Source organism: Copadichromis virginalis, linkage group LG8 (genome assembly GCF_057382275.1).
Source record: "Copadichromis virginalis isolate Kocher_CV1m ecotype Utaka linkage group LG8, C_Virginalis_male_GT1.1, whole genome shotgun sequence".
NCBI classification, from domain to species: domain Eukaryota; kingdom Metazoa; phylum Chordata; class Actinopteri; order Cichliformes; family Cichlidae; genus Copadichromis; species Copadichromis virginalis.
The window spans coordinates 24,858,691-24,885,287 of NC_140625.1; the positions used below are offsets into that span (position 1 = coordinate 24,858,691).

Sequence of the window (26,597 nt, forward strand, 5' to 3'; positions counted from 1 at the left end):
CAAGTTGAAGTCCCAGCTATTGTTAGGCGTTGTGGATAAATGGCGCTCTGGCCCTTTAAACCGCAGCAGGAGGTGGTGCTCTCCAGCGCGGGAGGGGAGGGGAGGAGGAGGAGGAGGAGGAGGAGGGCCGCTTTGTGAGCCACACAGATGCAAAGTAAACGAACGTTGGGAGCACCAGAACAGGGACCGTCCTGCCACAATTCTCTTGCTTCTCTTTCTACGGACTCATAACTAAGTTTGTGCTAACTCACCCTTCGCGGTGTTTACGGAAAGTTGAGAGGGATATAGTCTGAAACTTCGCCACCGCGTGGACCTTAAAGAAAAAGGTAACGTTTCTTCGCGGTAACCTGAGGAGTGATGTTTTGTTGTATTACACGTATCCAGGAGCTGTTCTGATGACGAGCGACGACTTTTAGTCATCTTTGGGTTGTAGCCAGTGTGTTGAGTGTAGTTTCCAGAATACTCTGTGGGGTCAGAGGAAGAGGCGTAGGTTGAAGTAAAGCCAACGGAGTGAAATCTGCATCTCATTTGAATGTCATCTGCTTCTGGACAATCAGAGCCTGGCAGTTTCATCGAGCTCCTCGGTGTCCCATATGGAGCCAAAACAATGAGCTCTCTCGCGTCCTCTGTGTCCTCCATCAGCCTGAGGAAGACTGGAAAGTACAGGGTCAAAAAAGATACAATAAAAGTAACCACCTGAGTTTAAAACATATTCAAGAGCCAACACGTTAATCTAAAGGGTGCTTTTTTAAAATTACAAATATCCTGCCTGATATGGAACCATTTTCTTGACCTATGCCACTATAGACTTTGCTGTGCTTTCAGTTTGAATAATGGCCAAAAAGCTGTGCTGAGCTAATAACTTTCGTTAAAAGTCATGGGATCTCCTGAGGTTTTTTTTTTCTTTTTCAAATCCAGTTTTGTATGACTTATTAAAGTTGGATATTTTTCTTGTTTTGGGCCCAAAAACTACTCAAGAAAGGAATTAGCTGGGTTTACCATTGCAGAGAGTGACGTATTTCACATTTGGGATCCTCTGTGGTAATGTGCCCACAAACTCTGGCCTTTCATATTGTAAATAAGAGCAACTAACTCAATGAAGCAGCAGATATCCCAGAGTTAAAACTAGGTTGCAAAGTCTAAGAAAAGTGTCCCAAATAACTATATTTGGCTACAGGACGGGTCATGATTTAATCAGAGCAAGGGGCAGATGGTTGCATGAGCATCAGTTCTCTTCAGTGAGAATTACGTAACATTAATACCGCTGCTGTTGGATCTCAGTGAAATCTCTGGGAATCTAGCAAGAGCTCTACAATCTAAACAGCTATTTTCACCCCATCTTTGGCAGGCATATTTGTCCACCTCCCTGGATCATTAGGGAGTTTTTTCCTGTTTGTGATTAAAGACTTGGCACTTACCTCTTATGGTCATCATCCCGCCTGATGAACTGAGTAATTTGCTGCAAGAGTTGCCACAGTGGCTGTATACGTGCCCGGCCTCATTCATCATGCTCTAAATGAAGGCTGTATAGTGTGTGCCCGACTTTAACTACACTGTCCATAAAGTCTGCAGGTCCGTTTTATAACATTCTGTTTCATTATTCCTCACTCATCGTCAGCTCTTCACGCTTGTTAAGCTGTCGGTCTGGACAATAGTGAAAGGACGCGTTGACTGATGAGTTCAGGTCTGGTGTTGACTTTGTGTGACTATTGCCCTTGTCCTACACACAAACACAGAGCAGTAGTTAACAAGAGCCCAAAGGTTGGTCTGTTCTTGTCATTTTGCTCGATGAATCATTTACGTACTCTGCACTGATAACTCTAAATCAAAGAACTTAGACGAGTGCAAAAAACTAGACCAGACTAGAGAAATCTTGTCTTAACTCCGACACTGACTTGTCACCATCCTGCCAGCGCTGCCACTCTTTTTTTCCTGGCATCCTCTTGCGTCTCTCTGTCTTCTTTCCAGTGACAACAGTGCTGCATTACTGCACACACTTCAGGCCTTTCAGCTCCTTAGTGGATGTCTTCTCCAGGGCTGCCAGGCAGATATCTCACCATCGAGATCTATTGTGTCCACTGCACAGCCAGTAGGGGAGGGAGAGTATGTGTCATCTCTGACTGTGCTTTTTTTTTTTTTTTTTTTTTTTTTTTTTTTTTTTTTGCTATGGAGGCTCTTTGAGTTTCCTCTGGAGGATACTCCTGCTGCGTTTTGAGGAAGCTGGCTACTTTCCCAACTCTTGGCTGTGGTGAGGTCATTACAGTTTTATATTAGAAAGAGGGTGTGCAGTAGTAGAGGTTGTGGACGTGCATTTAGACTCATGTACATGAAAACATTTACTTCAGGCAGTTTTTGTGTAGTTAGTAAAAACTGAGGGCACCTCATTTCCTTATAGACTTTCTGTTTTATTTGTGTGTCTGGGTTTCATACTACGTGACGGTTTAATGTAAGAGCAGAAACATTTTTCTTTTTGTTTTTATTAGGCGATAAATATAAATTGGTTAACCGGAGTCAGATGTGACAACTTGGAGTAATATTCCCATGCCTTAGGAAATGGCCTTGTAAATTGTTTGCTCATCTACCTTTATTCCAAGCTCCATGGGAGACTGACAGGTAATGATGAGAGAATGTCTTGACATTTGGCTCAAAGAGGGCAATTTGCAGCAAGCAAAAGGTCATTATTGAGTTATTCGTGTGAATTAATACCTTTTGGATTTACATTGAAAAAAAGCCCTCCAGAGCTTTGAAACTATGGAGGCCTGATCATTTCTGCAAAGTCTGAATCATTTCACGAGTGACGCATGTGCACATTTTTTAAGCTGTTCTTTCTGGTTATGTTGAACTCCCCAAGGAAAGTTGCTTTGTCTCAGACAATTACAGGATTCACCCCACCTGCAAAGAAAGCAATGAGGTCTTTGAAGAGCAGTCATGCTGAGGATGTTTGACTTAACCTTTGAACAGACTTGATATGAAAAGCAACAGTTTAATATTTTATCAGTGTCTTCAGGTTTTTGCAAATTATAGTTAACTCTGAATGTCAGAAAAGAAAAAGCAAATTCATCAGAGACCATCATTGTCTTATTTGATGGCAAATTAGAGGGAAAAAGTACGAAATTGTTCACATAGAAACTTGGACATGTAGACATATTTTGTAGCATCAATGTTCTAGAAATAATTGCATAAACATTTAGCAACTTGAACTAACCTGAAACAGTGATACAACAGTTTTGTTTTTTTTGTCATTTCATTTCACATGACATATCTTTTCTCAGAAGAGTGTGCTCTCTTTTCTTTCGAAACAGCCCCTATGCACCTGACACCCCATCACCATGCCTATGCCTTTTTTTGGTTATCAATGTAACCTAACCAGTTCAACGGGAAAAACGTTTTACTTTGCGTTGCTAAACACTAAAGTCATTTTGTCCTCTCCCAACAACAGGCTGACAGCATAGAGTAGATTTCAAAATCTGTCACGCAGTAGTACTGTATGTTTTGGCACAGTATGATCTCGTTTTTGCATCACCTGTCACTGTTGATGTCTTAAACTCAATTGTTTAAACTGTGAAACCAGTCTGGAAAATTGGCACGCGTGACGCAAGGCATTTCAAAACTGCTGAATGTGGCCGGCTTGACTCGATCCCATGTTGCAAAGTTTCAGAACACCCTCTTTGGTTTCAGTTATGTTGAAGAAGATAACAAAACAATACCCAACATCAGGGTGATTGGCGTGTCCAAATCACATAATCCAAAATCCTGTTGTTGGACCAGTGTGGTTACACAAATCTACTTTGCAATCTATCAACAGGACCTAGACCATAAATGGAATGATTATTTAGCTAATTTATTTGCTTTTGTCATAGTTCCGCTCAAAATAAAAGTCTTTACTGCATCTTTCTGTAATTCATGGTCTCTGTTTCACATTGAGTATACCTTCTCAAATGGATGAAGTAACAGATAAGAAGTCTTATCAGATGGTGGTTCAGTGGTTAGCTCTGTCCCTTACAACAAATGGGTCCTAGGTTCATACGGAGGTTGGATATTCTCCCTGTGTTTGCACAGGTTTTCCATGAGAGCTCCTCTTTCTCATGCCATTGTAAAAACAAAACAAAAAAACACCCTCTGTTATCACTGTCCATGTCGGCCGACGGACTGTTGACATAGGCTTGGATCATATACTAAACTACCAACCTGTTGGCTCCTGTTAGCTTCCTCCATGCTTTGTTAGCTCTTTCAGTAGCAACCAGTGCACTGCTGCTGACACATAGTTTAATATATATAGAACTCCCCAGAATTGCATTGTTACTGGGGCCTGTTGAGTTTTGCTGATCCAGGATTAAAGCTCATGATGAGGACCTCCTCATCAGAGTTGGTGATCAGGACCTGGTAGTATGCTAGTAACAGGCATAGAGTTGAATAGAAATGTGTGTAAACTACATCAGCTCTTTCAGCTGTACTGGCAACAGTGGAAGCTTTCATGCAATACAGAGTTGATCATTAAACAGTTATGATTGTATTACGTCCTTTTACTTACCCTTAATTACTGACACAGTATTGCAATTAATAGGATGTATTTCTGCACCATATGTGCCGACTCTTGTAGACTTGGATAATATAGTGTAGAAAAACAAACCAAAAATAAAAACACAGTAACTGGTGGTGTGCAGCTGGCAGTTTTTGTCATTGGCCTTTTTTACACTCCAATGAGCCATCATTGTTTTCCAGCATTGAGTGACCACAGAAACAGGTGGTTTTGGCCTTAAGCATACTAAAAGGACAAAGGAAGTATGTTGGTCACCACTGTGACTACCAGATGACAAAGTCATGCAAGGAAACCAGTTCAGGAGATGGGAACAGTCACATGAGTTGTTGTGGGTTCTTGTCATGCATATCTGATAATCCTGTGAGAATCACACATTTCCTGCCTGAGTTTATAGAGGTCCTTTTCTAGGTCAGCAGTTCTGTGTTGTGAATGGACTAGGGTGAAGTTGCAATACCTAAATTGATAAGGATCGAAGTTCCTTTGTCTCTTTGTTTTAACTGAATGTGTTTCAGTGTCGTTTACATGAATCAGCTTTGAGGCCCGTCCTGTGTGAGCTTACCTGCATTAGTCTGTTTCCCTTTATAGGTATGTGCGTGTGGTTTTGGGTGTGCCAGAAGGGTTTGGTTCGCGCCTTCCTCTCTGTTGTTTTGTTTTCCATTGTGCTTTGTGTGTCTTTGCTGGCTTCTCAGTTACAAATACAGTTTGTCTAAATCCAAACTGGGAGCTAGTGAGATGTGTGTATATACTTGGGTTTTTGGGGGGTGGGGGTTGTATGTGGATGTGTGAGACTCTTGAACACATTTGTGTTAGTTCACACTTAGTGGCTGATGGACTTTAAACTTATTGTTCACACCCACAGCAGGTTGAGTGTATGCACTCTACTAATTAAGACTTTATGCTGCCAGTTTCCAGGGAATCAAAGTTGTTATTTGAGTGCCAAATCAAAGTAGTATGCCAAATGTCTTTAAGAAAACCAAATCAAAGAAAGACGAACTGCAGTAAGATGACACCGATGATACTTGAAAGGTTTTTACTGAGAAAATCAGGTGGTGATGCATGAAAGCTCTTAGGTTTTGGCTCTTCTCTCGTCTGGCTCATAGATAAACAGAATTTATTGTTACGATTTTTTTCCTAAATTGTTAAACTTGAATCTCAAGTTCGTTCTGACCCAACTCCCAATTATATTTAATTAGATTATTGCACTGACTATTATCTCAGTTACCTTACCAATAAACAGTGTTGGGTAAGTTACTTTAAAATAGTAACTTAGTTACATTACTAGTTACTTCTCTCAAAAGTAACTCAGTTACTTCAAGTTACTCGTTACTTTCAAAGTAACTAGTTACTAGGGAAAGTAACTTTGGTTTTACTCAGAATTCTCTTGTTAATGTGTTTCTTCCATAACTTTGCCAGTCTTCTAGCTTGCTTACTTGCCACAAGTGCACTGTGCCACCTACCAATAGAAAGGAAAAGATAATGTGCATATTTCCACGAGAGAAATCCCACGCCTGGACCGTTGTTGACCGCCGCCATGATTCTAGCCTACGTCACAGCGTCATGTGCGCCTTTTACATCCAACACAAAAACTGCAGTCGTGGTGCTTTCGATTGTACTCAGAACTCGGAAATTCTGCCTTCTGAATAGGAAGATGTAGGCAACACCAGACTGCAGATGAGCTGCATACAGAGCTGGACTGGGACAGAAAAATCATCCCGGGCATTTTGACTAGAGACTGGCCGCCATTATAGCAAAAATCATAAAGCCTTTGAATGAAAACAAACACTGTTGTGACAGTGATGTTCACTGTTTTGATGGTATATATGTATCAATCTATCAATCGTTTGTTGTAAGATTCAGATAATTATTTTTTAAAAGCGAGACATTTTAAATGAGAATAAGAAAGAAAAGTATTTCTTTGTGCCCCCCTTTCCCTATTAATGCCCTACATGCCCCCCTGGCCACACTTTGCTAGATCTGCACCTGCACAGTTACCAGCTGTCAGCTACCTAAAAAAGGATCCTGGGGTTATTTGTCTCTCAGAAACAGTTGATAACTTCCCTTCAACTCATTCATGTCACCTAAAAGGTAAACCTGTTTCTCCATCACCTGTTCAGCTCTGATGATCCAGTAAGGACATCTCCTGGTTTCATCTTCATGTTTCCCTCTTACCAGATAACCAAACCGACATCCTGACCAGCAGCTTTTTTGCAGCTGTGGCTCCAGCAAACATCAGCTGATACTAGAAATTAATATTAAATAAATTCTAACAGCAGCTGATCAAGCTTAAACGTGCTGCTGTTGTTTAGCGCGACATCCGCTGGTTTCCTCTTTCTGCGCAAAGTGAGCGATAAACAAACAAGAGAGCCGATCAGCTGATCATTGATCAGTTTCATGATTGAAGTAGAAACGGGAGAGGGAGGGGAGAGGATGAAAGGAGAAGAGGCAGCTGTGCAGCAAAGACACAGAGTAACTCCAGCTTTGTGTCTTTTTCATTGTAGCTGAATTACGGGACAAACTGTTCCTTTTCACCTCAATAAGAAACGCGTAATATTTTCTCTAAATACCAGACGGGAAGGTTGGCAACTCTAATAACTTATGAACAAAATAAAGTTAAACATCATTAACTTCATAGCACCCACCCAGCTGTATAGAAACTCCGTCATGCTAGCTAGCACGCAGTACGGAAAAAGTCAGAATAACGAAAATAAACTCCACCTAAACTTGGTTCATATCTGACCCAGAGAGACTGCAGGTCATAACTTCTTACCTGAAGTGCAGTTCACACTTGGACCGGCGGCCGCCTCGGGTCTCTTTTCCTTCTGCGTCCCCTTTCCCTCATCCACCTGCTGGCCTCCACCACTTGCTAATGTTACTGAATCTGTGGAAGCTCCGCGATAGCCACCACACGAAGTAACGAGTAACGACCCTATCTAAATCCCAGTAACGAGTAACGCGTTCCTGATTTTGGCATAATAACTAGTTACCGTGCTCGTTACCACAATAATAACGTAGTTACTGTGACGCGTTATTTAATAACGCGTTAGTCCCAACACTGCCAATAAATGACCTTGATGCATTATTTAGCTCTTTATTTATATTGGCAGTCACGTAGGATGATGATAGGGCGCTTTGGCTATGACGATTGCCCAACCCTTGAGGAGCAACTGAGATGTAATTTATCCTTGTGTGCTAGTTGGACATTCCTGAAGAGTCACTCTGGTAAGAACTTAAACACATGCTCACTCACAGCAAGCACAACATCTACACACAGCACTAACAAAATCACAGTGGATGCAGGTAAATCAAGGAAGGGTGCAATTAAGCTTACAATATGCTTCAGGAGTGCAGTAGCTGTGTACCGTGTTCCAGTTTTTATCTCTGTTGTCTTGTTATGGCATTTTTCAGCTTCTCAGCTGTTGTGAATTGCTATTATCTGGTTGAAGTGACTATGTTTGCGGGCTTGGGTGTTCTCTTTGGTCAGCGAGTGTTTAGCCTGCTGCAGTCGGTGTCATTAAAGTGAACACCATGGGGGTTTATTAACTCATCTTGTTTGTCAGGGCTCTCTGCTTAAGGTCTTTATAGTCAGTTTGGGTATTTGAGTTTAGCAAGGAGGCTGCTGATTTAAAAAAAACAAAAAAAAAAAAGTAACAAAAAAAAGCCACAAGCTGCTGATAAGTTGACGCAGAGCAGAAAACGGTCACTTATCTTTCAGTCCCATTGAGAGGCCTACTGCTGCTTTTACCAGAGAGTGTGTGCGGATATATGCGCTGAGCTTGGCTGTCTGGCACTAGATTATCTTTTTTAATATAGTGCCAATTTTTTTTATTTTTGTTGGGGTTTTCCCCAAGGTCTCATTTTTAAAACAACCAGCCAATACGGCATGTAAGCTGTTTAAACTTTCTAAGTATAGTGTAAGCCAAATGTTACAACAAAGCATTACTTTCCCTCTTTGTCATCTACAAAACAATCCTCAGTTGAAATTCTGCATCGTTTCACGATCCAGCAGCTATTGGACAGTTAATTCAACCACTTGGCTCAGATCCTGACCTCTGGTACCAGGCGTGAATGCTGTCTATTTGTTAGAGACTGATGGGGAGGATTTTGGCGATTAATTAGACATGTACGCTCACGTGCGCATACACACACACGCACACAGAGTATAGTTCAAGCCATCCACAGTAGGCATAATGAGGGCTTGGGTACATTTCATGCAGGACACGGTGAAAGAACGTCTGTCACTGCGCTGGCATGACTGAGTGAATCCAATGTGGTGACACCCTCCACCGCCCTTTGAGGATGTGTTTCTCTTCAGTGAATCCATCTGTGCCTTCCCTTTTTTGCACAAGTCCCTGAGGTAATATTGCTTTACATGGGAAAGGCTTTACTCCCTCTAATTTTTACTCTAGATATTATTCATACACCAAGAGGGGGGTGTATATATATATATTTTTTTTCCCCCTCAAAACAAACTCTCGGTAGACTTGTTTGGGCAGAGGCTTATTTTTTAATCAAGGAGCATGTTCATTATCTATCTGTTTGATTATGAGCCAGCCTTTTTCTCTTCTCTCTTTGGCTGGGGCACAGCATGGCAGCCCACCCAGTATTTGCTGCTTTGTCCAGCCATGCAGGAATAACAGATTTATAAAAGGCCAGTTTGACTGGAAACACAAAGAATCATTTGGAAGTTTGTCCTGTGCTTCTGGATATCAGGATTTGTAAAGACTGAAAATAAATTCATTTGGTGTTTGTGTCACAGGAAGTGTTGGGGTCGTAACTGGAGGTTGTGCCATACACCCTAAGGAACTGTCGCAGTGCAGAGGGCTAGTCCAGACATGCTGGTTTTATTCGCTCACGCTGAAAAGGCTGCTCTTAATCCTCTTGTGTTTTTGTTTTTGCCTGGGTGGCAGTGGGGCCCTGGAGGCTGATACTCCACAGTTTCCACACACACAGGTGGTGGTACTTTGGCAACAGTCATGCGGATGTAGGTATGTCTTTGTGTCCTGGTTGTTTGAACTCCTGAAGGCTTTTTACATGAAGCACTCAGCATTTCAGGAGTGACCTGAACAACTCATCTTTGACCTCTGTGTAAGCCCATTGTCTGCTTGTTTCAGGTTTCAAGTATCTTTAAGCTGTTGTGTTGCTTAAATCTCAAGTTCAGATTGCACAAACCATATTTGTATTTTGATACTGGCACAATTGCTTTCTTTTAGGCTTCTGGTAAATCTTGACCAAACTATACCTCATATCAATTTCTGCTTCTGTTCTCTTATTACAGCTTAACAAGGTTGCTGTGTATATCATGACAAAACCTAGCACCCCCTATATTATATGACCTCAATGCATGTTTATTGCACATACACCCTTTAAAATAAAAACAAAGGTATTCTTTAGGACTTTCTTTGTTCTGTAATTTGTTACAGTACAGTAGAAATGCATTACGTAAGCATAACCCATTGAAGTACATACAGCATTTTGCTAATCAATGCATTAGAAACAGCACAGAAGAGCTGTTATTGAAAAAAGGCTTTGTTAGTATTAAGTGATTTATGACCATTGTATGGATTTTAGGCCAAATAAACAGCATTTCCTAATTCAAAGACAGTCTTTCAACAGCACAAGTCTGTCTGGCTGGAATTTGATGAAACTATACATCAATGATTGTTTGAAACTGTGGTTGTCAAACTTTTTCCACCACACGCCATATGGCATGGAATAAATACACAACTCAAAACGTATAAAAATATAAGTTAAGTGAAAACAGGTCAGCATAATAGCATCAGTAAACTCTTGGTTATGTTTTCTTCCCTGCATAAATCGTATTAATTCAACTTAAGTAATTTTCCCAAATGCAGTCTGGACCTGAACTTTCTAAGACATTGCCCATCGGAGATATGTGTGGGAATACAAATATTCAGTAAAGTCAGAAGGGTCTTAAACCTTCAAGCTCTGGATGTCCAGTAGCAGGCATGTGACACTGACACATTCCAGTGAATTCACAGCGAGTACGCTGGTGTCATACAGTGCGTCCTGCCGTCTGCATGCTCTACCCACGCAGCACAAATGTCTAAACCCTACAAAGTATTTCCTCTAGTGACGGGGTGTCTCAAGTGGACCTTCTCCTTACTTCAGACTAGGGCTGCCACAAACGATTATTTTGATAGTCGACTAGTCACTGATTATTTTTGCCATTAGTCGACTAATCAGATCATCATCCATTGGACGTAAAACGTACAGCTTATTGCACCAGCAGCATCTGCTCTTATATAACTATCATTAGCTTACAGCTTGTAAGTGTTTAAGATATGTGCTAACTAAAAATAAAGACAAGATGATAGTTTATTAAACTTTAATGAAATTTACAGATTGTTTCGGTGAAGTTTAATAAACTCCTTGCTATCTAAAATATAACAGGACACCGGAGTATATTCTCCAGCATCTCACACTTCTGATAATCAGTTTTCTGCTTGACGTTTATTCAGCTGTGTAAAAACTATAATTTAATCTCAGCCAAACCGATTTACTCAGGAACAAATAAAACACTGAAAAAAGCCAAACAATAACATTTTGAAGTTATCTAAGTGACTTATATATGTTTAACCTGAGTAGCGAAAGACGGCGGTGGGTTTGAAAACGATTTGCCGGGAGTCCAGTGTTCTCAGTGAGCCTTGACCCCGGCTCGCTATCGAGCTAGTGGGTAACAGATGTCTCCGAAAACGTCGGAGCGCTTTTGAAAATATGTGATGTCTTGATAAACTGAGCAGATATTTGAGGTTTACACAGCTACATTCTCGCCTGAAAATATGTTAAACGTTTATTTTGTGACCCAAAAAGAATAATAAGAGTTAATATTAAAACTAACTAGCTGCCGCCATTGTTGGAAACTGAGCTGGGCTGTGCTATGAATTCTGGGACAAAGCTTCTTCTTCTTCGGGGTTTAACGGCAGCTGGCATCCTTGTACATGCAGTGCTGCCATCTTCTGTTTCAGTTCATTATTACACTCTTAAATCCTGCTACTTATTCCTGCGTCTTTTGGGATCTTACAAAGCTTCAAACGATGCGTCGACTATTAAATCAGTCGTCAACGATTTTGATAGTCGACTTAATCGTGACAGCCCTACTTCAGACATTGTCCTGAAGTGATTCTCTCAACTTTTCTTGGAGTTCATGTGAAAAAAACTGCTTTATTTTCACTTCATATCCCTTGGGATCAGTAAAGCATAGCTCTGTGGCTACACCGAAAAAAGATTATGGGAATTCAACCAGCGCAGAGACTACAGAGACATTTGCTTGTATTTATCTAAAAATCTCAATAGCGTGTCACCCTGCAATGGTGATGCTGTGTTTCACTTTAATGTTTTTAACACTTATCAGTCTGTTTTACTTCAATGCAAAGACTTTTTGTATATTCTAACTTTTGTCTTTTCATCAGCCGAGAGAACACTTAGTGATCAACAAGAATAGCTTATGTTACAAATTTACTAGTGACAACTTGCAGACGTGCGTCTGCACAGCTCTGCCTAGAACCTGCGTGTTAGAAGTGGAATGCCATTGCAGACTCTTCAGTAAAAAAGAACTGGCTGGATAAATTTGACTCTCATTGCTTCCCTGTTTTCTCTCTGAAAAATGCAGTGAGACTTGCAAATAAGCAGGTAGAGCGTGTTCTAGACGTGCTTATATTAGTGGGATCCATTCACCATGTAATCATACTTTGTACAAGTCAGTTTCACCTGTGTTAAGTATGTATATCCTTTACTGTTGAGAGGTGAGGCCATTAGTGTCATAACATTCTGCATGTTTCTGCTCAGGATACTTTTGCTGTTTATCATGCAAGGCTTGCCTTAGAGCTAGGTAACTATAAATGAAGTTAAACAGGAAGAACAGGTTCCTTATGTGTCAGGCAGTAACAAATAAGCAAAGAAGCAAATGATAGTTTATTGTTTTTATTTGTCTGTAGCAGAGCATGCAATTGTAGAAAATCACGTCAAAAGTCTTTCATTACTGTCTTATGGTGTTAGTCAGATGTTGTGTTTTTTTATTTTATTTATTTATTTATTTTTTTAGATGCAGTTCTGATTTAGTTTTTGGGTGCTGTTTGCAGGCGGAGCAAGCCAAGCAAGGCCAAAACAAACGGCATATTTATATTTATTATTTATTATCTGTGTGGTGAGTTAAGGCAAGTAAGTAGATTTGCTTGGAGGAAACTTTGAGGCACATGAAAAAGCACCGTGAAGTCAGAGGGAGGCTTTGCTAATGAGCTGCAGTTACATGATGTGAGTCGAAATCAGACTCATACATAGTTCATGAGTTCTCCTAATCCTTTAGTTTTTGCACCATATTTAATAGTATTTTTATTTCTCTTACATGTTACAAAAACATTTTTGAACATAACCACAGAACTCACATCAATACAAATTCAAATTGCTGTAAAATAAGAAATAATTGAATGTATTATTTTTAACTCCTTCAGCAATGTGATCTGTTTCACCTTTCAACAGTCGTTCTTCTCTCTATAACTTTTTGCTATTTCAGTGCTTTTTTTTTTTTTTTTTACCCCCACGCGCCCCCCCCCCACCCGTGGGAATCATCTTCACCCGTGGGAATCAGATGTTTGGTGTGAAGGTTAGAGCCTGCCAGAATAAGTGCTAATGAAATTTCCCAATCTTCTTTGTCACTTTGAGTTAAGAACGTTCCATTGTTATGCAGCTCCATTGATTAACTGATTAGCAGTGTCATAGATGGCGTTGGCTAACTTGAATATTCATTTGCATATCAATGACACTGACAGTGGGAATGAACTATAGAGACGACTCTGGGTAGTTCAAGGTTAAAACAAGCAGAAGTTTTCTTATTGCAGAGACAGCTTAGGCAGTGCATTATGTGCTTAAATATATGCTCGTTATTCTAGTATTAAAAATAACAAGGTTTGAATTTACCCTTCACCTGACTCTTTGTAATATTTGCATGAAGGCCTCCTCCACCTCGTGAAAAAAGGATAGACTGTTTCTCCATCTCACTTTAAAAAATTTAAATGGAGCCAAAGATAAAAACAGAAACTCTTATATAGTCTGCATGCCGGTTGGTTTAACATGACAGTAGCCAAGTTGTTATTGGATGAGCAGCCAAAGCCTCTTTCCCCTCTTTGTTGAGTGGAAGGAGAGAAAGTGACACAGGATAGCCGAGGACTGCAGGACGCCTGTGATCCTAAGGATTACAAGCGTTACGCTGAGCGCTGATGAGCATGTTGGCTGTTGTGATGTCATTCTGCCCACATCACATTCTGCTGGCGACATAAAATGCTCTTAATCATTCATGGCCCTGTCACCACTTGTCTCAGTTCAAGCTAGTGCCATGTGGGACTCCATTACATAAAGGCTTTGTCACTGACTGGCACAAAAAACAAAAACCGATTCTCAACTGAAGCAAACTAACAATATCTTCATATTTTTAGGCACACTGAGTGCTCTGACACAAAGTTGTATAAGCCTTCTTTGTGTTGCATCAGTAGCTATCCAATAGGAATATGATCTTCTGTGTGAAAAAGAGCTAAAATGGAATTTTGCCCCCAGCTGGGCTGGGAGTGTCAAGTGTCAGGTCAAACTGGAATCACTGATCAACCAATTCCTTTTCAACACAATGTATGAGTAAATGCTCGGGTTTAACAGCGTTTTTGTGTTTAAATTATTTTCTATTTAGATGTCTAGACGGAGTTGTAGTTAAGCCCCATACTTCCATTTCTTTCATCTAGCTAGTAACAGTAATAAAATGAGAAGAACAAAGGGTCACCTAGAAACAGAAAACCAAACAATAAGATACTCCCGCTCGCCTATTGTGCAATGAAATCTATCTAAAAGGTCACCATTTCCTCTTCAAATACACTCTACTGATGTGAATGAAAATGAGTCCTTGAATCTGTTTGCTTTTCCAAAATAACTTTTTATAGTGCTGATAGTCATGCTGCCAATGACTTTAACAATCTAAGCATTAAATGTACATATAACTGATGACAGCATGGACAAATTTCCCCTGAGAACTAAAAAAACAAAGAAGAAACATCCCTTTTCTGTGTAAAAGAACATTTAACACTGTCACCGTTTCATATGGAGAGCATTGAACCATTCTGGAGTGTTCTTTTGAAACTGAATGGTGAAAATGACTGTCATTTCTCATAATGTATTTTTTTTACAAAGTACTGAAAGGCTAAAACTGAATATGACAGGACTCCAGGCAGGTCATGCTTCATTTTTTTTGTCACAGCCACAATAATGGGGTCTTGATGACCCTGCGGGGTTTTGAAACTATTCCTCATCAAAGACCAAGGGGCTCCCCAAGGCATAAAATGGGCCATTTCCTAGAATGACTTAAGGTGTGAGGTTTGCACCTTTTGATATTCGAGAACTCAGTGACATCTTTTATGCTGAGGTTGAATGTCTTCGAGTCACATGGCACATCAAAAGCTTCCGCCCCTCAGCTATTGCACTGTGAACTTTGTCTTATTGCCTGGCATGTGGTCACCGGGAAGGGTTAATCCATCTGAATGAGTTGATCTCTCCATGTAGGGGATAAAATCTTTCTCGCCGTTTCTGGTCAGCTTAGAGACAGGAAGCCCACTTAGTAGCCAGCGCTCAGCTCTGACGTTGCCATAGAGAAATACAAAACTTTGTGCACCAGGGAGGAACATGTAAGATGATGAGTTGTCTTTAGCGGTCACCCACACATTCAGCAATCTTTTGTGCAGCAGATACTAATGGGGCAACTGCACAATGCATGAAATAATAAAGGGTTTACCCAATGATGGATCATACCGCATTAATTTAACAACAGTGCCTCCGCTCCGGAGGATATTGGTGGTGTTTGTTTGCTTTAAGCTATAATCTTGTAATTTGGCACCCAGTTGTGGCGTAAATAGCTTTAGTAACAGTAAGCTCTTTCCAGTTGTCACGTATATGGGTGTGAGCTTGAACTCAAATAGCTTTTTCAACAGAACAAGAAAATAAGCCTTTGGAGTACTATCCTTATTACATTTGGTCTTTGTTCAACCACTGTGAGAACAATGTGTCTCTTCCATTAGCACCAGAACTACTGAAGAAATCTTGAATGAAGGTGGTGAATATGGAAGATAAAAATGTGGCAGTGGATAGAATTTAGTACTCTTTGGGGATGATCTGTCTTTTGAAAGAAGAGCAAAAAAAAAAAAGAAGAGCACTAGCTTTTATCATTTATCAAGCCCCCCTCTGTTCCCTCTAGTGCATCAGTTCCCTTTCCAATTGAATGGGTTCTTGTCAGAGATGCAAATGTTTTCATGGGTGACGTTTCTTTGGAATATTGTTGAGTGAAGCCCCCTTTCATTCATGGGGGATACGCATGCAGCCCTAGAGCGTGGGCTTCAGCGTGAGTTTGAAAACACTGAGAGTAATGGTATTTCTGTCTGGCTTAAACAATTGAAGCCATTGTTAATGTCAGAAACACATGGAGCTAGTAGACTGTAGCTAGCACATAAGTGGGTGTTTAAACCTCTTTTCCACTGCATTTCTGTTCTAAGATCATGTTTCAAGGTTTAAGTGGTTTAAGGTCAGTTTGGTCTAAGGATTAAAATTAGTTGTATAGTCATTTGGCATGGAAAAGATCAAACTGACCTGTGAAAGAATCATTCTGCTTTCCAAAGGGGGTTTCAAAACCTTTTAATCTGCTACTTTTCACCAAAGCTTTATAGACAAATGTAATAGAAGTTGCTGATATATGTTATATGAAAAACAGATTAATACGGAACAAAGTACACTGCGTGAAGTGTTCAAGTGTTGCCTACGGGGTTTAAAAAGACAAATTCCACCCAAAAAGAGAATAACATAAAAAGCAGTTTTTGGAAACTATTTATCTCTTGAAGACAGGGGAGGGTGAGAGCAAAATGTAGTCGGTCTGGAGTTTTCTGAGCTGTGCTGTAAGTCGATCCATGCTGAAGAGATGTTGTTCCTCTTCAGTCTTTTTTTTTTCTTTTTTTTCTTCTTTCTTTTATTTCTGCCAGCTTCAACTGCTCTAGCTCACAGTATCCTGTGTCTTGCTGGTTATGTAACAGGCAGGGGCCTAAATGGGAACTAAAGCACAGCAGTGATGGCAGGCACTGCAGCCCATGAAAAACGGATCACAACAGCAGCCCTAGACTTTTAGAAAAAGCTCAAAAATGTATCAGATGAATCGAACTAATTTGAATAGGAATGAAGTTTACCATGGTAGAACTTCACAGGGGCTATTGTGACTGGGTTGGAGTAAGGTGAGGGTGCTTTGAACTTTGTACAAGAGAGCCTTTTCACGATTGCATAACACCCTTACAGTCTTCTGCACAGAAAACCTTTTAGAGTTTAGAACCACTCAAGTGAGCCTTCATTTTGAAGCCCTGGCTACCAAACTTTCCATGCTTGATGGAGATCAGAAAAGAGCGTTTTATGCAATAGTGAGTAATGAGAAATGAATAGAAAGAATTCTTCAAAGCAGAATGTTACATTTTTATCTCAGTTTAATGGAATCAATTTTTTTTTTATTACTTGTTTTCACTTTGCCTGCCATGTTGCAGAGCTACATTTAGTTTACAGAACTACTGATGTGGTTTTAATGCTCTGTATTCTCCTTCTTCTTCTTCACCACAGGATTTTTCAACCAAGGACCAGAATGGCTCTACTCAAACACCTGAAGTTATATGTGCTTTGACAACATCCCTTACAATTGCTAAAAACTTTGAAAGGAACTCTCCTGACCACCTTCAGATCCTAATTTAAATTTTACCTGTGGATCGTTACTAAAAGACTGCCATCATGCCCATTCTTAAGCAACTGGTCAGCAACTCCAATCAGTCAAAGCGGAGGTCTCGGGCTGACCTGACCGCAGAGATGATCAGTGCTCCGTTGGGGGACTTCCGTCACACCATGCACGTGGGCCGAGGGGGCGATGCCTTTGGGGACACCTCATTTCTCAGCACCCGTTCAGGAGAGCCTCCCAGGGAGCCAGACAAAAAGCAAGGCTCACCAAGTTCCAAGCCCGGGCTTCTGTCCCGTACCTTCAGAAACAGCAAGCGATCTCAGTCTGTAAATCGGGCGGACAAGTGTGAGTACAATGCGATGGCACCTTCTGCCGGCTCCTCTCAGTTTGTGAAGACTGCCATATCCCTGCCGTACCTGAACGACGAGGGTACTAACAGAGGTATCCAACTGCCAAAGAGCGTTTCCTCAAGCCCAATGAAGAAGGTGAATGAGATCGAAAGCAAGCCGTTAAATGGAGCAGCAGCTATGGCAGCCCTTGATCCAGAGCTTGAGGAACGGGATTTTGGCGAACCTACAGATTTGCCTCCATCCATGCCTAAGGGAGGTGGGATGAAGCACGCAGAGTCTATAATGTCCTTCCACATTGACCTGGGCCCTTCGATGCTCGGGGACATCTTGAGCGTGATGGAAAAGAAAGGTTGGGAGGAGGATGACCTTGGCTACGAGGAAGGCAAGGGAAGCGAGGGCCATGCTTCGCCGTCCCTCATTCCCCACATAGATGATGACGATGCAGAAGAGCGAGCCCCTGCAAGGCCTCCTCGCAGCATGTACCAGCAAAAAGCCATGGTGGATCCCTACACCCCTGAGCTACAAACCAAGAACAACCACCACAATATGGATAGCTGCTCTGTGTCCAGCTCTGGTTCTGAGGAGAAACCTAACTACCGCCTCCATGACGGTGACACGGACAGTGCAAAGTACAGTTCCCCACGTGGGGGAGAAGGAGAGAGAGATTTCACCTTCATGGACGAGGATGATGACGATGAGATTAGAGTTTAGACTTTAGCTGCCAAGAACAGTTGAAAAGGACTGTAAACATGATAAATAAGGCTTTTTCACCATGCTGTAGCTAGGGTGGGCTAAATGCACGCTACAGTGCAGACTGACTGGCTCACAAAGTGGCCCTTTTTGAAGTGTTTGGGTTTACTCATATTACTGGTAAAGTCTCAGTTTTCCCAAAAAAGTATTGTTTACCACATTTAAACCCTTAACCAAGAAGAAGCAATTGCAAACCATTAGTAAATAATATCACAGACATATCATTTTAAGAAGAGAGAAGAGATGACAGTGAGATTGGGTAATGTGGATGTGTGGTATGGATTCTGTGGAAGGATGTAGGGAAAGGATGAGGAGTGAAACCAAGATGGCGTTAGAATCCCAGTGTGTGTGAGTGAATATGGGGTTTTATTTGCCAATGACACTATTTTGGCATAGACACTAAACAGAAAAAGTTATGCCTTTTTAAGAGTTTAACAGTTGATTTATGCTATTTTCTACTTTATTGTATCTGCAGTATCTGGGAGTTAGTATACAGCAGCCTGCTGCTGTTTTGAGTTGGGTAGATTATTATTTTGTTTCCATTTTTCATTGGGAATATCTGCATTCTTTAAATTCACAGACAGCTGTAATATTTATTAATTTGTTGTCATAAGGGATGGATCATTCTTAATGTGCACTCCTTAGTCTTAAAATTGTGTTGTTGTTTTTTCCAGATATCATAATTTCTTATGGGTACTAAAGACAGAACCATCTTCTTTGTTAGAGGTTGGCTGAATTGCACTTAAATACTGGCCTTAAGTAGGCAATAAATTGTCTTAAATCACTCCTGATCCCATGTTCATTACAGGGAAATGTCTTTTACAAAATCAGAGTTGGTGAAAGATTTTTTTTTTTAATACAGAAAAACTGTGAATTGTCAAAAAGAGGCCTTTTGTAAGTGTTATGTGTCTTGTACTTTAAAAAAAAAAAAAAAAAAAGCAAGACAGGAATTGTGATTGTGGTAAAATATGTGTGTCTGTCATGCCTCTCATTCCGCTTCTTAGCTGAAGTAGGATTAGCAGGTCAGTGGAAAGATGTAAGACATTTGTGAAGGGAGTTGCCACCATATAATTACATTTAAGCATTTATGCTTCTGTCAAAAGCATTCCCTCTCTCTGTACATGTGTCCAGGCTTGTCTCTGAGAGCAGAGAAAGGATGTAGCATGTTTAAAGTGTTATTAGAGGACTGCTACTTAACAGATGGGCATCAGGTATGTCTCTGAGCAATGAGAAGGATATTTACTTCCCAAAGTGGACCCAAAGGTGATAATACTCAACTCCTTTACCCAACCAGAATCACATAGTAGGAACAGATGATTAAATCAACCAATCATCTGGCTTCTCCCAGTCTACTCATTAAATGTGCGAGAATATTGGCCCCCGACCAGCTGGAACTGCTCCAGAAACAGATAGGTGGGCTGTTTCCCTTTGGCTTTTTTTGTGTTTAGTTGGTTTCACTCGGTAGGCTACTCCAGATTACTTTCAGCTAGAGCTGGGCGATAGAACGATAACGATATGTATCGCGATATAACTTTTACTCGATAGAGAAATTAAGCTATCGCGATAGACCTCGCCGCTCTTGTCCTCTTAAAAAAAAAAAAAAGGTCAGCCAATCCAAATTAAGTAGCGCAGAGCCGAACCAATCACAGCCGCAGCGTCACGTCGCGCGACTTGTTACGTACAGAACAAGTGCCAAGCCGCACGTGTGTTTGTTTGGGAAGCAGCCAGCGGGTAATGGAGCCAGCGCGTAATGGAGGAAATGAGTGTGCCGACTAGAAAAATCAACCGAGCGTGACCGAAGAGAAAACAGATGATGGTTCCAATGCCGGAGAGATTGTCGAACGGAAGAGCCATAGAAGTTCCGCAGTGTGAAGGTATTTCGGCTATTTCAAGTCTGACAAAAAACAGAGTAGCGTGCACTGTAAATTGTGCCGAAAGCAAGTCTGGAAATACAATAAACTGGTGCATGCGTCACACTGTGCGCCACGTTATTGTTTCGGTGAAATGAATTTCTACAATACTGTTACTGTTAATTCTACTCTCTGCAGTGTTTAAATGCTTACATATACACACAGTTACTGTCCGTCCACACATACGACTCTGTTCTGCTTCTATGCCCCAGCTTTGTTTACTTTTTCCCACCGAGGCTTCTAGACTTCTGATTGGCCAACATTTCTGCACGGTTAGGAATCTAGCGCCACCTGCTGCTTTGGCATGTTCATAGCAGCGTTTTCTTTCATTTCTCCCTTTATGTGTGGACGGGATTATTTTTAAAACGAAAACGGAAAATCTCCGTTTTCAAAAATACCCGTGTACGTGTGGACGTAGCCTCAGTCTCTGACTGGAAGCGCTAATTCGTCATTCGGCTTTTGTCAGACTAAAGTAACTGTTAAAACTGTTTGAAAAGCTCAGCTATACAACAAGGAGAGATTGAGAATTTCCTTTTAGTTCTCAGTTTATTTGATATTGACAAAAGTTAGTCAGTTTTGTCTGTTCTTCTGTAAAACAAACTAAGATTTATTTTTAGAATTAATATTTTGTTTCTAAGTGGAATTGACAATTTAGTCTGTTTCGTTTGTTCTATTTTGAAACTTAAACGCTTTAGCGGCTGCCTTTTGTGTAGTTTGCAATATTTGCCTTTATCTATCTGAAAAAGTCTCATGTTCCTTAAGTACATCTACCCTGTTGAACTTATTATGGGAAATAAATATTTAAATAAAAACAAGCTGCTGATTATTTCACATTTTACTTGTGAGCAACGGCACATTTAAATCTTACAAATATAGTTATTTGTCTTATATCGTGATAGATATCGTTATCGCCTGAAATGAAAAAAACATATCGTGATATGAAAAAATCTCATATCGCCCAGCTCTACTTTCAGCTATAAATTACACAGAAAGAGTGCGTACTTTACTTTCTTGTATCCATGATTAATGTCTGACCTTCTTCTATTATTTCGTGTTTTTAAAAAAAACTAATTGCCACATTTGACAAATGTTAGCTTGGAATTTCCTGTTGTGGCACTGATGCAGGGTTGTGTATATAGAATCAGGATGCTGTGCCATTCTGTTCTGGGTTGTTGTAATGTTTTGGAACACTATGTGCCCGTATAGATTGCAAGACGTTCTGAAACTGAAGGCGATCCTGAGGAAATTGCCAAGTATGTTAACTATATTGTTGGATAAGGTATAGAAGTCCTGAGTGGGGAAAAAAAGTGGGTGTCTGTTTTTCTTTTTTTTAATGCATGATCCAAAATGTTTTCTTATGCCAGGGTATTTTAAATTTATTTTGTAGGAAGTTTGTTTTTGGGTTTCTAACATATTTTCACTCAGTCGATTGGGGTGGAAATAAATTGGAAACATTTAATTGTAATTTTTCACTTTGATTTTCATTTTTCTGTTACATTCTGGTTGTAATTGGTTGGTTTTTCAGCATCAAAACTACTGGTTAGTTAAATGAAAGAAATGTGGCCCTGGCAGAACTTTTCTTTTTCCTTACTTTAGTGGAAACCTTTCTCTTCACCTGTCTCACAGATGTGGGGGGAAAAAATCACTCTGAAAGATTACACAGACAACACCTTAATTTTCAACTCCTCACTTGCCTCTCAGGGCTTCTGTAGTAATGTTAGCAGCACATTGGATTTAGTTTTTTTCTACTTCTGTATAGATATGCATTATAGACCTCTTTTTATATTTCAGTGTATATGGGCCAAATCTTAGGATGTCTTCTGTTGATCAGTTTTGTAACATGTAGTGTTTGGGGTGATGCAATCCCTTTTGTTCATCTCCAAGACGTTTGCTGTTATCTTTTGATAAAATAATGTACATATAGGTAGTGCCATCAGCGATTACAGTAAACAAGCTTTGTTACCAGCAGTGTGACTATGAGATCCTACTAAGCAAACAGACAAATATTGGATTTAACATGATATGGTACATATGTGGTCAGATTGTGTTTGCATTGCGACATTTTCACAGCTGTCTGCAACACCAGACAGTATATTGCTGTAGATTTTGGAAGACATAAATAGAAAATTGTGGAAAAGTACACAAAATTATGCTAAAATACTTAATGTATTTTAGCATAATGATCTTAACTTTCGGGCATTTGTTGTGTTTCTCTGTGGGAAACTCCTAAGTAGGCCAGAATAAACCATGTAAAAGAATTTGCAAACACACTCTGCCCCAGGTCTGCTTAGAAGTTTTTCATTCCCTGACAGCAATGGTGTGGGGAGTGAAAAAAAAAAAAAGAGAGAGAGAGATAAGAACTGCGTAAGACAGCTGGCTCAAAGTTCAGCTAAAGAATGTTTCCTTTTTTCCCCCCACTGGCTTTAGTGATATGCCAAGTATGTACTGTTTTCTTTCCCTGTTCCATATTCTGGTTTTACAGTATATTAATATATTTATCTTCACTTTTCTTTCTTTGAAATAACTTCTATATTTTTCAATAAAAGAGAAAGCTGATAATCTTTTACTGTGATCAACTTTCTTTTGTTTCATATTTGCAAATCTGTCATCGCAGGCTGCGTAATTTTCAAACTTTTTAAATGTGTAACATTGGGCACAAAACAGGCAGAAAGCTCAGTATAAACTGTGCCGTCTACTGCAAGGTCCGATTTCAATGAGGGAACTGCAGAAAGAGCCAAATCCACAGTTTAACAAACACACTCTCGCAGTGGATTATTCTACGCAAATAACCCTGAAATGAAAGATAAAACCCCGTGTTAACAGTTTTCACATCCCATCATGGCAAGTGGAGTCCTGTGAGCTAATTAGGATCCTTCAGCCACACTGCTTTTGATAGGCTTTACAGCCTCGTTAATACAACAGAGCAGTCCTTAAAACGTGCACTGTCTCATCACGGTTCATGAACCTTACAAACGAGAGTCAAAAAGGCAAGAAAACATGCATTTATGGCGTGTTAATGATTGATAAGAAGAGTAGTACAGAAATGTACAGATGGAATAAATCTGTTTGTTTTTGCTTTTTTAAACCTTAAATGGTTTCTGCTATTAAAAACCATCTGGATATGCGATAATATGTACATTAGCTTTACTGTTACCAGATTTAACTTGCATGTCTGGGTTCAGTGCAGCTAGTCAAAGGGTTATGAAGAGGATTGTGATCCTAGGTCCAAAAACAGCAGCTTTCTTGTTGAAATACAAGCTTTAAATAGAGACCTGGATCATTTCTGAAGCAATTTTTCAAATACATCTGGACAGATTAAATTGGCTTCATTTGGCATAACCATGGAAAATCACTGGAAAATATAACAGGACATTTATTCAGGGATGCACTAAAACAAACAGTTTTAGGTTGTTAAATATACATTTGTGAGGGAATACTTCATATCTGACTAAAATGTATTTTATTTGTTTCTTTTCTTAAATCCTCCATCCATTTTCTTCTGCTTATCCACATCAGGGTTGCTGGAAGGGCTGTCATAGGTGTGGCACACCACAGGCAGCAAAAAGGAGTCTATCATAGCACTTATACATTTTTAACCCCTTTTTTTTATTATACCACTTCTTCTTACTGTTATTAAAAATGTCAGCGATGAAATTATTCAGCAGTAACACTTCTCTACTCTACTTCGCAGCACTAGTCACTATGACACTTCTCATGAATAATAAACACATTTACATTTTATGGCTGTTCACTTATGTAAGATTTTAAAAACTTGATTTACTATTGGAATTTTTTTTTCCAATGTTAAATAATTTGCTTTTTTTCTTTTTTCCCCACCACGGTTGAAAAAGTGCCTTGAGTCCAGTGGCAAATTCAGAGCAGTTTAATTAAAAAGGATAGTTTTCTTTTTCTGCTTGGCAGCTGTCCGTAAAGCCGTCTATACACACCAGGAAAAAAAAAAAAGTGGTGCTTAAGTGTGAATTTCAATAGTTTGAATGAAAAAAATTACTTGTGGATAGGCTCATTTAAAGATATGCTACTATTGCCCTCTAGTGTTATTTTCATGCAAATACAACTTGAAAATGGATGGATGACAATAAGTTGGAGTGAAAGAGACCAAGTCTGTGGCAGCGTCTGCATTGCAAATAATTATTTATGTTTGGGGGGGGGGGGGAATAGTAAAAACAATGTGCTAACCAGTGCAGTGCCGTGCCAGCCTTAACCAATATCAGAAGAGCAAAAGACAGTCAATGGGTTATAAATATATCTACACATCGGAAATCTAAATACAGTCTGTGAGCTTATTTCAAATCTCTTTCATTTACACTGGTTTATATCAGGTTATTATGGTGTTGGGGGAAAAAAAGGATATTCTGCAAATACCAAAAGCTCAAGCAGATTTCTCAGACTGGTCTGAAGAAAAAAAATATATTCATAGGTTTTCCATCCTTATTCTCCGACATCTTCTCCACAGTGGGAAAGAGTTTGGGGAGATTTAAAATGTCCTCTCTGTTCTTTATACAAATACACCAGGAGTGTGTAAATTTGCTGGAGAAAGCCAGCTCAAATTCCCATTTTCATTAAATCATCTCAACCACAAGCTGACCTTTCTTGTGACCCAGTTTCTGTTTCTCATCCAAAATGTATTAACATAAAAAAGTACTTAATATGCATCATTTCAATATAGAATTAATGTACCCTTTTTGGTCAGAATGCAAAATTCCCAAGCAAGTGAATTTGCTTTTCAAATTGCCAGGAATAAGAATATACATCTTCCAACTGAACCCACCGAAGGTAATTGCCAGTATGACTAATATTGCACCTTTTTGTTTGTCGTTTTCACGATGCAACAAAGGGAGAACAAAATGTATTTTCATGGGCAGCTAAGAGGATTTTTAAATTATGCTTTCAGTAATGGATCTGGTTTGTGTCTCTCGGTGTCTGGAGGAGTACAAATAGTCGGATCACAGTGGTGACTCACTGAAGCAGTCATGTGGAAGTGCCAGTAAGATGAAATCCTGCTAAAAACAGTCCAGGCATTTACCCCAATTTCCCACCTCTGTGATGATTAGAACCTTTTCATATCCAGTTGATTCACTCATTTATTCATTTATTTATTTATTTAAATCAAGAGTGTTTCTAGTATATATATTCATGCCTGTGTTCATTTCATTATTTCCCTCTAGGAAAGATTGATTTGATATTTTACTTTAATATTATGTAAACATAGACATCAGGAAATATTAGAAAACAGCTATGCCAAATTCTATATCTGTAATATTCCAGAAGAAAATTTTATTTATTCTCCTGATTAAGTTTTTGCATTAAAATTAGAAAAGGGGTTGAATGGATAACCACTAGATGGAGCTAGTGGCTCTAAGTGACGCTTGAACAAGGGTTTTTCTTCTTCTGAGACCCCAGTGTTTCAGTGTCTTTGTTTTATGTTTTTTTTTTATCTATATTTTTATTAATTTCACCACTAGTTTTAGTCTTTAAACATTATTTAGGGCATATGCCAAGAGGGAAGATTTAGGAAAATCTATATAGGTGTAACTTTTTGGAGGCAGTTGACCCACAGTCTTGTAGACTTCCACATTCTCAGTGAACATGTTAAAGTGTCATTTGGTAAGTTAAGATAATAAATTTGACAAATGAACAAATACTACAGCTAAGGAAATTTCCTCCATGTTTTTCAAACTTTTTCAATTTAAAAATTTGGCACAAAATATCTGTAATCTAACAAAATTGTTACATTTTTTTAAAATGAAAATTTTATTTTTGATTTTGCTAGTTTTTTCCACAATAACGATAATAAATAATTTTTAAAAATAACATCCTCTTTTAGGTTTTTTGTTTGATTTTAGTCACCTATGATAACCTTTGTTTCGATGGTCATCATATTTCTCACAGGTTAGTGTTACCCTGTTTTTTCTTGTGTTGTCCTTTCTAACGTTATTTTCTCATTTTTGGAGCAGAAACGTTGACTTGCACATCTTCCCCTTTTACATTATTATAAACAGTTGCAGAATGAGGTCAACATCATCTTTGTTGATTAAGGTTTTTAAAAAATATGTTATAATGGCATTTTCACCTTATCTCCCTTTGGTAAATCCAATGCAAACAGTTTGGTATTTATTTTCACATAAGCAGTGATGACACATGGATGATCTCGAGCCTGTGGGAATGACTTAATGGAATGCAAACGATGAGCTGGAAATCTCTAATGCTGTGAAATGCTGGGTTCAAATTTTATTAATCATATAGCAGAATCCAGACTGGCAGCCTTTCCAAGTTACGCC

At 39.5% G+C, this 26,597-nt stretch overlaps 1 protein-coding gene across 2 annotated transcripts; it reads left to right on the plus strand.

The window, feature by feature from the left end:
- Window positions 1-118: 118 nt before the first annotated feature.
- Window positions 119-22,862, plus strand: cdc42ep4b (CDC42 effector protein (Rho GTPase binding) 4b). 2 transcript variants are annotated; one of them, XM_085466739.1, is made up of 2 exons: window positions 119-326; window positions 17,180-22,862. In XM_085466739.1, the coding sequence occupies exon 2, from the start codon at window positions 17,345-17,347 to the stop codon at window positions 18,347-18,349; it is 1,005 nt and encodes a 334-aa protein (XP_085322865.1). In that variant the 5' UTR covers window positions 119-326; window positions 17,180-17,344; the 3' UTR covers window positions 18,350-22,862. The 2 variants fall into 2 exon arrangements, with proteins under 2 accessions (XP_085322865.1, XP_085322866.1); XM_085466740.1 differs by lacking the exon at window positions 119-326 and adding an exon at window positions 6,913-7,837.
- The last annotated feature ends 3,735 nt before the right edge of the window (window positions 22,863-26,597 follow it).